Below are 14377 nucleotides of genomic sequence, written 5' to 3' on the forward strand. Positions count from 1 at the left end.
TTCCTTTTACTCATCTTGAAAAATCATCTGGGAGAAACTTTCCACAGAAAGAACAGACAACCTTTATGTCATTCTCTTTCAAATTAATTTACTTGCAGAGCTCAAGATTCGAAGCACTCTCCCATCAATCCATTATTTAATGATCGCTCAAAAGAGGTTTCTGTGCAGGATGAGAGTTATCTTTTAGGTCGAACAAAAACTATTTTTTTTTTAACTGTGGACACATTTAGGTGGTCAAATGGGTATTAAAATCCAGGAGAAGGGTGAAATAATTCCACCCCCACCGGAGACACCCCAATCTGCAAACTTCTCTGTGTTTTTCCTGTTATTTCAGCTATATTTTCTCACAGTGTCAGTTACAAGGAACGGCATTAGGAGGACTTGTAAAGTCTCCAGGATTCTGTGGACAGTCATCAGGCTGTCCGTTGGGTCAATACTATTCTTGCAGTCTTGTTTTCCGGACAGCTTGCCCACCGCATCTGGAGATTCTCTCATCCCACAAACCAGAAACCAAAAAAAGCACTGCAGGAATGACCGACTGCAGCCAGCCATGTCACTGAGTTTATAAACAGGTGTCCTTGTCTCTCTGTGCTGGGAAAACATGGGCAAGATAGTCTGTCAGAGTCTCAGATGTGTTAGCGGGCGTGAAGATTTCTTTCTCTGGTAGGTTAAAAAAAAAAAAGGACCCTGCCTGCTATCTCCACTTTCAAGACAGTTTTAAGTTATGCTATATTCATTCTAGAATTCCTCAGTAAGATGAAATAAAATCACTCATGAATGTACTTAATACCATGGAAGTGTATACTTAAAAAAAGTTAAGGGGCGCCTGGGTGGGTGTCGGTCGAACATCTGACCTTGGCTCAGGTCATGATCTCCTGGTTCATGAGTTCGAGCCTCGTGTGGGGCTCTGTGCTGTCAGCTCAGAACCTGGAGCCTGCTTTGGATTCTGTGTCTCCCTCTCTCTCTGCCCCTCCCCTGCTCGCACTCTGTCTCTCTCAAAAAATAAACATTAAGAAAAATTTTTTTAAGTTTACTTATTTATTTTGAGAGAGACGGAGACAGTGTGAGTAGGGGAGGGGCGGAGAGAGAGGGAGAGAGAGAATCCCAAGCAGGCTCCTCACTGCCAGCACAAAGCCTGATGCAGGACTCAAACCCACGAAACCGTGAGATCATGACCTGAGCCAAAACCGAGAGTCAGACGCTTAACCGACTGACTTACCCAGGCGCCCCCGAACAGGATTATAATTTCAATATGCTGTTAAAACATGGGATTATCGGGGCGCCTGGGTGGCGCAGTCGGTTGAGCGTCCGACTTCAGCCAGGTCACGATCTCGCGGTCCGTGAGTTCGAGCCCCGCGTCGGGCTCTGGGCTGATGGCTCGGAGCCTGGAGCCTGTTTCCGATTCTGTGTCTCCCTCTCTCTCTGCCCCTCCCCCGTTCATGCTCTGTCTCTCTCTGTCCCAAAAATAAATAAACGTTGAAAAAAAAAAATTTAAAAAAACAAAAAAAAACATGGGATTATCTAGACTATTCACATCACGATCCAGTTATTGTAGACTAAGGTGGAGACAAACAGAATTCCACTTCAACATTACCATAATAACCAGTTACCTCCTCAAATTCCATAGCCACACACATTTCTCCTATGTGGACACTCTGCAGCAATTTCTGTATGCTGGGAAATTGGCGCTGTTATTTTCATAAGCAATCCAATTCTTTAATGAGGATTTTACAAATCTTTTCCTACTAACAGCTAACTTATGAGTAGGTGTATTTGGGTGCTTTTTTCCCCTATGATTAAGCATTCCTTACAAAATTTCACACGTTTCCTGCCTTGGTTGGCTTTGGGGATGTTTTTCATGGTTTTGTGATTCATTCGTTGCGAGGCCTCTTGATGTCCACACAGGGCCCTTTGTGGACCTGGAGGAAGATGGGGTAGTCCAGAGGAAGGGGGGGGGCATGTCTGGGCTGAGACTTAATGAAAACAAAGGGGAGCACTGGGGAGCAAGATCCTTTCACAGGGAGGAGCATGGGGCAGGGCAGAGGAGGCGCATGGCTGTGGGGGCTGGGGAAGGTGTTCCAAGCTAAAGGGAGGAGACTGGAAGGGAAAAGGGGTGCCAGGTGCCACCGGCAGATGTGTAGCAAGGGGGCATGTAGTGGCTTGCACGGCAGCCTCAAATACACGGGGCCAAGGGGCACCTGAGTCCCTCAGATGGTTACGTGTGCCACTTCAGCTCGGGCCACGATCTCACGGTTCATGCGTTCAAGTCCTGCGTCCAGCTCTGCGCTGCCTCTCTCTGCCCCTCCCTCACTTGCACTGTCTCTGTCTCTCTCCAAATAAATAAATAAACTTCAAAAAAACTTTATTTAATTTAAAAACATATAAATGTATGCATAGGTAACAAGTGCTAACTCTTGGTACCTCAGAACCTCACCAAAGAAGGGGTTTTGTAGATGTTAATAAAGTTAGGATATTGACATGAGGACATCACAGATTTGGGGTGGGCCCTAAATCCAAGGACGTGTGTCCTTATGACAGAAATGACAGGGGTACATGAGACACAGAGACCAAAAAGGCCATTCAAAGACCAGGGCCGAAATTGGAGTGGTGACAGTAATAACATTCAATTATCACTTGAATTCTCTACAAAACAGAGTCTACAAGTCAAGGATTGTTAGTAGCTACCAGAAGCTGAGAGAGCTCATGGCATGGATTCTCCCCACCAGGTTCCAGAGGAACCCCTCCTGCAGACACCGCGATCTTAGGCTCATGGCCTCCGGAATAACGGGAGAATAATCTTCTGCAGTTATAACCCCCCTTCATCCCCTTACCCTGAGTTTATGGTCATTTGTGGCGGCAGCCCAAGGAAATCAATACAGATTCGTATAATCAGGTGTGCATTGCAGAAATAGCACTCCAGCTTCTATAGAGAAAGATGACTGGACCTAAAAGATGCACGTGCAAGTTAGGAAGACTGTGGCAATAGTCCGGGTGAGAACTTCAAAGACCCAGTCGTGACGCTGGCCAACGAAAGCAAGGTTATAAAGGCAAAGGCCTGTCACAGACAATGTCACAGGTAGGTGTGGGCCGGAAGGAGCTCACGGAGCCAAGGACAGGAGCTCCTAGGAGGGGGGAGGGCACAGGTGCAGCTGTTACCGAAAAAGAAGCTGGGCCCCAGAGATGGCCGGGGAGGTAGGTATGGATGCAGAGGAGATTCATCGTTGCCAAGTTAAGAAACGAACAGTGTTACACCTGATGACCTCCATTAACCAAGGTCATCTACTGTAAGTGTGTGGAGAAAAGCAGGGAGAAAACCACGCCAGCCTGAAGAGACTGGGTCTGGAGGGGGCTGGGGGGGCGGGCAGCTGAAGGCAGACTCGCGGAATCGCTGGCTCTCACGAGGGCGCAGCTGGGGCTGAAGATCATGATCTGGAGTAACGTGAATTCACTCGGCTGTGCAATTTTTCTTCAGCAGCCATCAGCAGTCTGGATGTGGACCAAGGACGGCAGATGGCTGGGCTGATTCAAGATCAGGCTTCCACAAAGAGCGGTACATAGCATTTCAGTTTGTTTCCAATATGAGCTCTGTTGGACCGATCAACTTCAATAAATTCTCTACTATAAACATCGGGTACCAAAAATACTCCCTAATGGATAAATCCATTGTGGTACAGTCAAATGGTGAATGCTCTGATAGCCTTGAAGATGGGTGGGCAATAGCTACAGCAGAAAGGAACATCACCCACATAATGTCAGCGGACAAACGTAGGACGCCCCCAAGATACATGCAGCACAGTTCCATTAATACAAAGTTCGTTCAGTTTGGGGGTGCATACACGGACTAAAACTACAGAGAAAAGCAAGGAGATGATGATCCCCAAAGTCTGAAAAGTGATAAAACTTCAGGTTGGTAACCTTGGGGGTTTCCTGAGCAGCTGACAACATTCTCCTTCTCAACTCAGGTGATTACTAGTTGTCCTTTTTTGTATAACTCATTAAAACGTATAGATTTTGATTGTTCCCTTATGTCCAGAGGTCATATGTCATAATAAAAAATGAAAGGAAAAGAGGTAAATTCTCTGTGACACTAATAACCTTTAATTACCATTTGAATTATCTACAAAATAGGGAGTATCATTCTAATAAGCCAGGAAATACTTTTTAGGGACAAGCATTAGCAACCCAAATCAGATTTGGCTAAGAAAAACAAACAAACAAACAAAAAAGGAACACATTGGTTCATATAATTGAATAGTCCGTGTGTGGCCTTCAGGTGTGGCTAGATCTAGGCACTCAAATGCTACCTAACAGGGTCTCTCTCTGTTCCTTGGCTCCATGTTTCTCAGTGCTCACTGTTGTCTTCAGTCTCAAGCACTGATAAAGAAGATGAATTTTATCATAACTAGGTTTACATGTTACCAGCTGAGCAAGCAAGCAAGCCAACAAATAACCAAAGAAAGAAACAAACCCCTTTGTCAGTAATTGTAGCAAAAGCCCATCTCCGGCTCTTTCCGGATAATCATCAGTAACAGACTCCTCCCTAAGCAGTCACTGTAGCCAAGGGATGTAACATGCTGTTTGGCCAGACCTGATCCCCAAATTTACCCCCAGAGCTCTGTCGGGGTCTGAGAGTGACAGCCAAATGTTCCCTGAAGAAACTTTACTTGTTTTAACCGGAAGACAGGTCACGGACATGGAGTCTGACAAAACCCTCCAACGTCCATTACAGGTATTTCCACCTTTCTCTGGTGCCATCATCAAGCAGTAATTTCCTTTCATTTCCCACTCCTATACTTCAAACAAGCCACTTACCAAATAAAGAGCAAAGACAAACAAAAAAAGACCGAAGAATTTAGAAAGAAACAAAAAGACCGAAAGAATGAGTGAATGATGCCATTTTCCCCAACCTCTGGCCTCTCGTTAATTACCCACTGGACATCTGGGCCACAGCTTATACACAGAATTATATAATTTCTATCGACTTACTGGTAATGGATTGCTGCCAGCATGGTTCCGTAGAAGAGAATGTGACATTGTGCTTGGCAGCACAGTGAAGGGTGCCAAATTGACCCAACTTCCTCAGCCTTTGCCCAGTGACCTGCAAATTCTGTCCTGGAACCTCTGGGGACAAATGGAACTCAGTGAGCTCTTTAACGTAAGTAAAGGAGGAAGATCACGAATGCCCTCGGAGGGTCCGGAGGGCCCGGAGGGTCCGCGACAAGATGGATTTGCCCCAGAGGGAAAGGACAAACTCTGCCCATAACTGGCCATGCCAGTCAGGGCTCTAGGATCTCTCCAAGATAATCACAACCAAGAATATCTCCTAATTACATCTGTCATTCACCAAATCCCCTATGCTTCTGCAGATGCTGCAACGCTGGACGTGAAGGCAGACCCAGGGAAATCTGAAAGTATCCTGAGATCAACTCTTTCCAGCCATCCCACACTGGAATCAAAGGTAATAAGGCTGTTGAAACCACATCTCTAATAGACTTTAGCCTCTGGACCTCTCCTTTCTCCTTCTCCTTCTCCTCCCACTCTTCCTCCTCCTCCTTCCCTTCCTCCTCCCCCTCCTCCTCCTTCCCTTCCTCCTCCCCCTCCTCCTCCTTCCCTTCCTCCTCCCCCTCCCCTTCCTCCTCCCCCTCCCCTTCCTCCTCCCCCTCCTCCTCCTCCTTCCCTTCCTCCTCCCCCTCCTCCTCCTCCTTCAAGATTTTATTCTTATGTAATCTCTACACCCAACGTCGGGCTCAAACTCACAACCCCAAGATCAAGAGTCGCACGCTCCACCAAGCAAACCAGCCAGGCGCCCCTGGACATCTCCTTTCTGAGAACAGCTTGAGGAAATGCACCATATCAGAACATCTACATCGTCTCCCCAGTTAGAGCAGCTAAGAAAGACAGAACTCTCCTTTTAATAATTACCCGTTACCATTTCACAACAAAAGGCTTTGTGGTTTCTGTCACACCCGATCGCCGAAGATTAAATTAACATCTTGAAAACCCACATGGTTATTCCACAAACATACCTTGGTTCCCTCCTAGGTGCCAAGCACTACAGTAAACTCTGGGGACACAAACATTCCTAAGACACAACTCCTGCCAAAAAGAGACTACTCAGGAACAACTTGGCTCTGGCAGCCTTTGCACATGCCCTTCAGGGTGTGGTGAACATGGAATACAGAAGTAATCTCTTTTTTAAAAATCTCTTATCTTCCAGAAGAGAGAATTAAAACTGCAGCCGTCATTCGGGGCTCATGGCCCAGGACTGCCCTGGCACCTGGGCCACAAGGTCTCTCCCTTCCGCATCTCCCTTCTCTCTGTGGACAAGACCCGCAGGGCACCCCAGGCTGAGGAGGGATGTGAGCTCCCTCCCCGCTCACCGCCTCTCCTGTAGCAAGCCTGTGAAGGCTCCTCCCCAACCCTGTTAGGGACTGACTTGTGTCCCCCCAAAATGCTTTGTTGAAATCCTAAGTCCCACTACCTTAGAATTGGACCACATTTGGAATCAGTCCTCAAGGAGGTGATTAAATTAAAATGGGGTGATTAGGGTGGGTTCTAATCTGGCTGGTGTCCTTGTATAAAGAGGACATGAAGACACAGGCAGGGACAAAGGGAAGGCCATGTGAGGACACAGGGAGCAGTCGCCCATCCTCAAACCAAGGAGAGCCGCCTCTGGAGAAGCCAAAGCTTCCGGAAAGCCCCACCGCAGACTTGTAGTCTTGAGAACTGTGAGAGAATAAATTCCTATTGTTTACGCCCCCCACACTCTGTTACTTCGACACAACAGCCCTAGCAGACCAGTACAAACGCAATCTACCACCATCAAAATTCAGACACCCTACAGAAACGCTCAGGCTCTCAGGATGCCTTTTTTTTTTTTTTTTTTTTCTTCCCAATTTTGAAAGCTCAGGCCGTTAAAATGCATGAGACTTCTGGGCCTTCAGACTGAAATGGAGGCGTGCGGGACCACCCCTGTCCAGCAGCCCCACACAGGGCGCCCAAGTCCACAGACCCTTCTTCCTCCACTGACAAGTCCCCAGACCCTTCTGAGATGCGGCACAGCCTGGCTTGGAGAAGCCAATGGAGCGCTTACCGAATCTGGCTTCATGCGACGGTGACAGATTGTGAACTATACATTTGCCAATTTTCCCCCTGTGCCAGACCATTTTTAAGTTCTGTGTGCACAGAATGGCATTTAAAGGCCTTAAATATCTCTCCAGGGAGAGAAAAGAGCAGAAAATGGCCCCAGAACCTCACATAATATCATCAAGAACAGCTGAGGCAGAGTTGGGGTGGGTTTTCTGTTTGTTTTTTGTGTTGGGGGGAGTGCTTTTGGGGTTGGCTGTTTTTGTTGTTTTGGCTTTGGGGCTGAAGGGAGGGAACAGAACACACAGGGAACCTAGTTTACAGGAAGGTATTTAGGAAAATCACTTGTAGACGAGGGGTAGGGCTTGGGGACCCCTGGATTCCAACTGCTTAGGCTGGAGGGTGAGCGAGTCTCAGGGACTGTGATGACCCGGCAGGCAGCTCAGCCCCTGGGGACGCCCAGGCTCCCCTCAAACCCACCGCCTTCCCTGGACAAGGGCTTGTTTTTTTTTTTTTTGGAAAAAAAAAAGTGTTTTTTTAAGCAGCACTTCCTGTTATGCTGGAGGAAGGCAGGGGCCGTTTTATTATTAAGCAATTCTGTTTTAAAGTTAACAAAAAAGAAAAAAAAAAAACAAAACAGACCATATTTCTACCAGGCTGGAATCGGCCTTACTCAAGCATCCATGTTTTAAATCTCATATTTTCTTAAGCCCTAATTAAGCCTTCCAAGAGCTCGCTATGTTTAATTTGCATTCTGAAACAGAAAATCTAATGTGTTTTAACATTGTCTGCTTCAGCTGAAAAGGAAACTGTAAATTTATACAGTCTGGTTTAAAAAAAAAATTGGCAATTGCATCTTAATGAGTCTCTGGAATGGGGTTGGGCAGAGCCCCAAACCTTGTCCCTGGCCTCCTGTCCCCTTCTTCCTCCACTTTCCATACACCTCCTTCTCCTCCTTCCACCCTATCCCTCCCCCTCCTCCCATCCCCCTCCTCCCATCCCCCTCTTCTTCCTCCACTTCACCTTCCCATCCCCCTCCTCTTCCCATCCCCCTCCTCCCCCTCCTCCCATCCCCCTCCTCCCATCCCCTTCTTCTTCCTCCACTTCCCCTTCCCATCCCCCTCCTCTTCCCATCCCCCTCTTCCCCCTCCTGTCCTCCCCCTTCCTCCCATCCCCTTCCTCCCATCCCCCTCCTCCCATCCCCCTCCTCCCATCCCCCTCTTCTTCCTCCACTTCCCCTTCCCATCCTCCTTCACCTCCCATCCCCCTCCTCCCCTCCTCCCCCTCCTCCCCTCCTCCCCCTCCTCCCCTCCTCCCCCTCCTGTCCTTCTCCTCCCCCTCCTATCCCCCTCCTCCCCCTCCTCCCCCTCCTGTCCTCCTCTTCCTCCCATCCCCTTCCTCCCATCCCCCTCTTCTTACTCCACTTCCCCTTCCCTTCCTCCTCCTCCCATCCCGCTCCCCTGCCTCTCATCCCCCTCCTCCACCTCCCATCCCCCTCCCCTGCCTCTCATCCCCCTCCACCTCCCATCCCCCCCGCCTCTCATCCCCCTCCTCTTCCTCCACTTCCCCTTCCCATCCCCCTCCTCTACCTCCCATCCCCCTCCTCCCATCCCCCTCTCCTGCCTCCCATCCCCCTCCTCTTCCCATCCCCCTCCTCCACTTTCCATCCCTCTCCTCTACCTCCCATCCCCCTCCCCTGCCTCCCATCCTCCTCCTCTTCCTCCACTTCCCCTTCCCATCCCCCTCCTCTACCTCCCATCCCCCTCCTCTCCCCATCCCCCCTCTCCTGCCTCTCATCCCCCCCTCCACCTTCCATCCCCCTCCTCTTCCTCCACTTCCTCTTCCCATCCCCCTCCTCCACCTCCCATCCCCCTCCCCTGCCTCTCATCCCCCCCCACCTTCCATCCCCCTCCTCTTCCTCCACTTCCTCTTCCCATCCCCCTCCTCCACCTCCCATCCCCCTCCCCTGCCTCTCATCCCCCCCCACCTTCCATCCCCCTCCTCTTCCTCCACTTCCTCTTCCCATCCTCCTCCTCCACCTCCCAACCCCCTCTACCCACACCTGTCCTCCTTCACTGTCCATCCTGCCTCCTCTTCCCATCCCCCTCCTCCACTTTCTATCCCCCTCCCTCCACCACCTCTGTGCCCCCTCCTCCTTCGGTTTCTGCGCCCCTTCCCTGCCCCTCAGTCCCCCTCTGCCCTCCCCTAGTCCTCTCTGCTTTCCCCAAGCAAGCACAGGCTTCCTTCCTCCTCCCTCTCCTCTCCTCCCCGCCCCCACAACCCCCTCCCTCATCGACTCTTGGTGGGCGGACGGGTTTAGAAAGGTCACGTGGCCCCCGTGGCCTCCTGGTGGGGTGAGGGGGCCGGCAGCCGAACCTGTTCTTTGTTAAGAGGTCAACGCAGGCGCCCAGCCGAGCCGAAGGAGTTACCGATGACCTTCGAAGAGCAGCGCACTCGCAGCACCCCGCCCCCACTGCCGCCCCCTCGCCTGCCTGCCGGGCTTCCACAGTGTGCAGTGCTCCCCAAACAGCTCACCGTTTGGGGGTGGGGGGGAAGAGGGGGTGGAATCCTAAGTCCCGGGGCGAGGGGGGGGGGGGGGACTGCGGTCCCAAGCCAGCTGAGAAACAGGAAAGGGGCCCCCCCGGAGGATGCGCCAGGTTGGGGGTGGGGGGCTGGCAGGAGGGCCTGGGGGCGGGTGCACGTGTGGGACAGGAGGTAAAGGGGGAGCTCCTGGAGGAGGGGGGAGTTCTGAGCGGTGGAGGCGCAGCATCTACGGAAGGGAAAGCCAGGCCCAAAAGGTTCGCCCGGGTTCGGCCGGCATCGGGCCGGGGGGCGCTCAGTTTCTGCTGCACGTCAGGAGGGGGCTGGTTTCGCCCGAGAGCCGCTGGCGACTGCCCAGGCCCGGCCTTAAACCCCCGCAGGGGAGGGGGAACCCCGCGGGAGGCTGCGCCCCCCCCCCCCACACACACACAATGCTGTGCGCAGCGGTGGGCTGCCCCCACCCCCATAACGCCCCTGCGCAGCCTGGCCTGGGGTCGTTGGGAATGGGGGGGGGACCCCCGCGGGAGACTGCCTCCCCCCACCCCAGACTGCTGCGCGCTGGGCTGGGGGCTCCCCTAGATCGCCCCAGAGCAGCCTGGCCTGGTCATGGGGACCTGGGGACGAGCGGAGTTCTTCCGCCACCGGAGGAAGTCTTTGTCACCCCACTGTAGGCTCACCGTTGCACGTGCTGACGATTGTTCACTCTTCCTCGCAGAAAATAACAACGTGGCCAATTTTCTGTCCCAGGAAGTAGAAATCCGCGGAGAAAACCAGCGTTAGCGTTAGCGCGACATGCCTTTTTGGGCAGAACAGTTTTCCATCCAAAAATGCGAGTTGGGGGGAGGAAGGAGGAGAATAATAAAATAGGGCTCTCAGGATGGAAATGGCTTAGCGTTGTGATTTTGTTACCCAGCCTTAAAAAATATTTTTCTAGGTCACTAAATATTGTTCAAAGGCATGCTTTTAATGATGGCTTCAAATTTGACAGCATGGAATGTTACTTGCCAGTATTTATTAACCATTTCCCTATTGGAGAACGTTCCTTTTGTTTAAACGTGAAGAAATAGATGCTAAGTTATACCGCCTTGCCTCGCTTAGTTATGTAAGTAACCTTTCCCACTGTGAGTCTCAGTGCAAGAAACGAATACACTTTGCTCCTGCCGTGGATAAGCGTGTTGACTTTGCTTGCTTTTGGAGTTACTTGGAATTGCTCTTTGAAGCTTTCTGGGTATTACAGAAAGGAAGCATTGGTCGAGTGACCAAGCCAAGGGCTGCTGTTTGTCCTTTGAGACCTCAGATCAGAGAGGAGAGCAGCCTAGCGGGGGTGGAAAGGATGCTTAGGGTGCCTGGAGAGTGTGGACGATATGCAGATCTCTCAGTCTTGCAAGCAGCCTGGGTGGGAAACTCTCTGTGCCACGTTCCCTGGGATATCCAGCAAAGCCTGAGTGTTTATGGTAAGGAGTGGAAATTTTCCCTTCTGCTACATTCTCTGCTAAATACACAGCTTTTGTATTTATATACACATGCACATTTTAGGGGAATGGTGGCTCTCACCGATTCCATGTAAATTGAAGGCCTTGAAAGGCACAAATCTCAATGTGCTGGGACAAGCTGGAGGCCTCTCCTGCAAAGACTACAGTCACCTCCCGTTAATGGCAAACTTCACAGGCCTGGGAGGCATCACATTCGGTGGTCTGTCGGTCGGTCGGGTCATTGGCTTAAATGATTCCCTCTTTTTGTGCCAATCACGTGAACTGTGGGAGCAAATTGTTTCCCTGACTTACTTCACCCCACGTTTTAGTATTGCATATGATAAGAAGAAATGCTAGAACGATAGAGACTTCCCTTTAACTGAACCTCACTCCTATCTGTGTAGTGAATGAGAATGAATTCCACAGCCATTCTCCTACCCCTTTGAAACACACAGTGGGGGGTGGTTCTTTTATTCTTTTATTTTTTTAATGTTTATTTTTGAGAGAGAGAGAGAATGAGCAGGGGACACAGAATCTAGGCTCCGAGCTGTCAGCACAGAGTCCAACGTGGGGCTTGCACCCACGAACCATGAGATCGTGACCTGAGCCGAACTTGGACCCTTAACCGACTGAGCCACCCAGGTGCCCTGGAGTTTTGTTCTTTTAATCAACAACTTCAGTGTTAGAAAATGACCAATTGTACGTATCTACTCAAGAGAAAAGAAAACATGTGTCCACATTATTCATAAAAACCAAAAGTGGAAACAACCCAAATGTCTATCAACAGGTTAACAGACAAGTTGTAGTCTTATCCCTATTACGGAATGGTATTCAGCCATAAAAAATAACGAATTCCTGGTGTGTGCTACATAGTTGAACCTCAGAAATGTTACACTGAGACACAAAAGGCTACTTATCATATGATTCTGTTCATACAAAATGTCCAGAAAAGATTAACCGATGGAGAGGTAGTAAGTAACTTCATGGTTGTTGCTGTGTGGAGAGTGACAGCTGATGGGTACTGGGTTTCATTTTGGGGTGATGGAAATGTTCTAAAATTATATTATAGTCATGATTGTACAACCTTCTATATTAAAAAAAATCAAAACTGAATTGTATACTTACAGTGGGGGATTTTTATATCATATTAATTATATCAATAAAAAGTTTAATTCTTTTAATGCTTATTTACTTTTGAGAGAGAGAGAGCATGAACAGGGGAGGGGCAGAGAGGGAGACATAGAATTGAATGCAGGCTCCAGGCTCCGAGCTGTCAGCACAGAGCCTGACACGGGGCTTGAACTCATGAACTGCAAGCTCGTGACCTGAGCCGAAGTCAGACCCTTAACCGACTGAGCCACCAGGCGCCCCTCAATAAAAGTGGGTTTTTTTAAATGCTTTTAAAAAGAATTTTTAAGAGACAATTTGTTCAGGCACTGTCTCTAAGTGAAAAGGGGACACTGATGCAGACCTATTAAAGATAAAATACCTTCCAAATAGGCCGCCCTAGGACTAGCACATGCTACAGTGAATCTGTACCAGATACTGGCTTTTTCTTGGAGATTTGTCTCTGAGATCCTGTGCCTACCTGGACCTAAGTCCTCCTCAGTTTATGTTAGCATTTGGGCACAGTCCTTGCAATGGTTTGCTTCACTGCTTTCCCCACATAGGCTGTGAAATAATCCATAAATCTGTCTCTTTGACGGATTTATGCAGTTAACCCCCAATTCCTCAAGCTAGAATTTCCTCGAGCTGAGCTCACCAAACTTAGCTGAGCTGTTTGCATCATCCTCACCTTTGCCACATGTGACATACTATTTTTTCTTGTTCCACTTACGTTTCATTTTTTCGATGCTGATCATCACCGACCCCACTAAATTCACACCCAAGTAGTTGTTTGAGAAGCCATCCCTCCTTCCCCAGTTTGAAAACTATGAGTCCGGTGGGGACATTAGGCAATGACTGCAGACAGTTTTGATTGTCACGGCTGGGGGAGGGGTACGACTGGCATCTAGCGGGTGGAGGCCAGGGAGGCCCCTCAACTCCCTGCAGTGCCCAAGACGGCCCCCAGCAGAGGACAATCTGCCCCCAAACACTAACAGTGCCAGGACAGGGAAATTCTGATTTCAGTGTGAGGAATGTTTCTTGTGTCCTCATCCACTCAACGGGTCTCATAGCTAACTCTCAAATAAGGTGGAAGGAGGGGTACCTGGGGGGCTCAGTTGGTTAAGCGTCCGACTTCAGCTCAGGTCATGATCTCACAGTTCATGAGTTCGAGCCCTGTGTCCGGCTCTGTGCTCACAGCTCAGAGCCTGGAGCCTGCTTCGGATTCTGTCTCTCTCTCTCTCCCTCTCTCCCTCTCTGCCCCTCCCCCTGTCTCAGAAATAAATAAGCAAAAGTAAATAAATAAAATAAGCCTGAAGGAGAGAACTCTCCATAATTCATAAGGGTAACATGCTCCTGCCTCTTCTTCCCTGATATCTTCCCCTTCTATATTATTAACCCAAAGCAGACAATTCAGGTCCCCAGCCAACATTAGCTCAGGGACGGTGGCTCTGAGAATGTCATCAACGTTTAGCTGCAGGCCGACTTGTGCTCAGTGGATTTGCACACACACCCGTCAACATGAGTCCTGTGGGGAGTACGTACCATAGCCCTGTGACTCCACGCGCAGTCCCGCTAATCTGAACCCTCTTTCTCAGTCTATGGCTAGTCCACGGGGGTTTGTGGGTCCTTCTTACTTGGGCCTGAGGGTCTTCTGACTTTGGCTTCAAGTGTTCTGAAATGAAGGCCAGCCCCTGCCTCAGCTGGGGCCCTCTCGCCTCGGCCTGGGAATGACAGGGACTGTCTCCCCCCATGTACCTTGGCCCCGTGAATGTCATGTGTTCATCCTGCCTCCTGCCATTTTTTCCACCCGTGTCCACCTCAGGCCTCCCCGATGCAGCTCCCCACCTGCCCTGAGTCCTGCCCCTTTGGAAAGTTCTTCCTGCTTGGCTTTGCTCTCACATTGTGTCTCGTTAAGAATCCAGAGGGTGTCGGGGCGCCTGGGTGGCGCAGTCGGTTAAGCGTCCGACTTCAGCCAGGTCACGATCTCGCGGTCCGTGAGTTCGAGCCCCGCGTCGGGCTCTGGGCTGATGGCTCAGAGCCTGGAGCCTGTTTCCGATTCTGTGTCTCCCTCTCTCTGCCCCTCCCCCGTTCATGCTCTGTCTCTCTCTGTCCCAAAAATAAATAAACATTGAAAAAAAAAAATTAAAAAAAAAAAAAAAACAATCCAGAGG

At 50.0% G+C, this 14377-nt stretch overlaps 1 protein-coding gene across 1 annotated transcript in view; it reads right to left on the reverse strand.

The window, feature by feature from the left end:
• Nucleotides 1-12961, reverse strand: part of LOC123595196 (nascent polypeptide-associated complex subunit alpha, muscle-specific form-like) — a 52097-nt gene extending 39136 nt beyond the window's left edge. The window contains exons 1-2 of the mRNA XM_045472573.1: nucleotides 12937-12961; nucleotides 9463-9616 (exon numbers count right to left, since the gene is read on the reverse strand). Of these exons, the coding sequence (XP_045328529.1) occupies nucleotides 9463-9616; nucleotides 12937-12961 (179 nt within the window). The remainder of the gene's footprint in view (nucleotides 1-9462; nucleotides 9617-12936) is intronic.
• Between the last annotated feature and the right edge of the window lie 1416 nt (nucleotides 12962-14377).

This window comes from Leopardus geoffroyi, chromosome X (assembly GCF_018350155.1).
Source record: "Leopardus geoffroyi isolate Oge1 chromosome X, O.geoffroyi_Oge1_pat1.0, whole genome shotgun sequence".
Classification (NCBI taxonomy): domain Eukaryota; kingdom Metazoa; phylum Chordata; class Mammalia; order Carnivora; family Felidae; genus Leopardus; species Leopardus geoffroyi.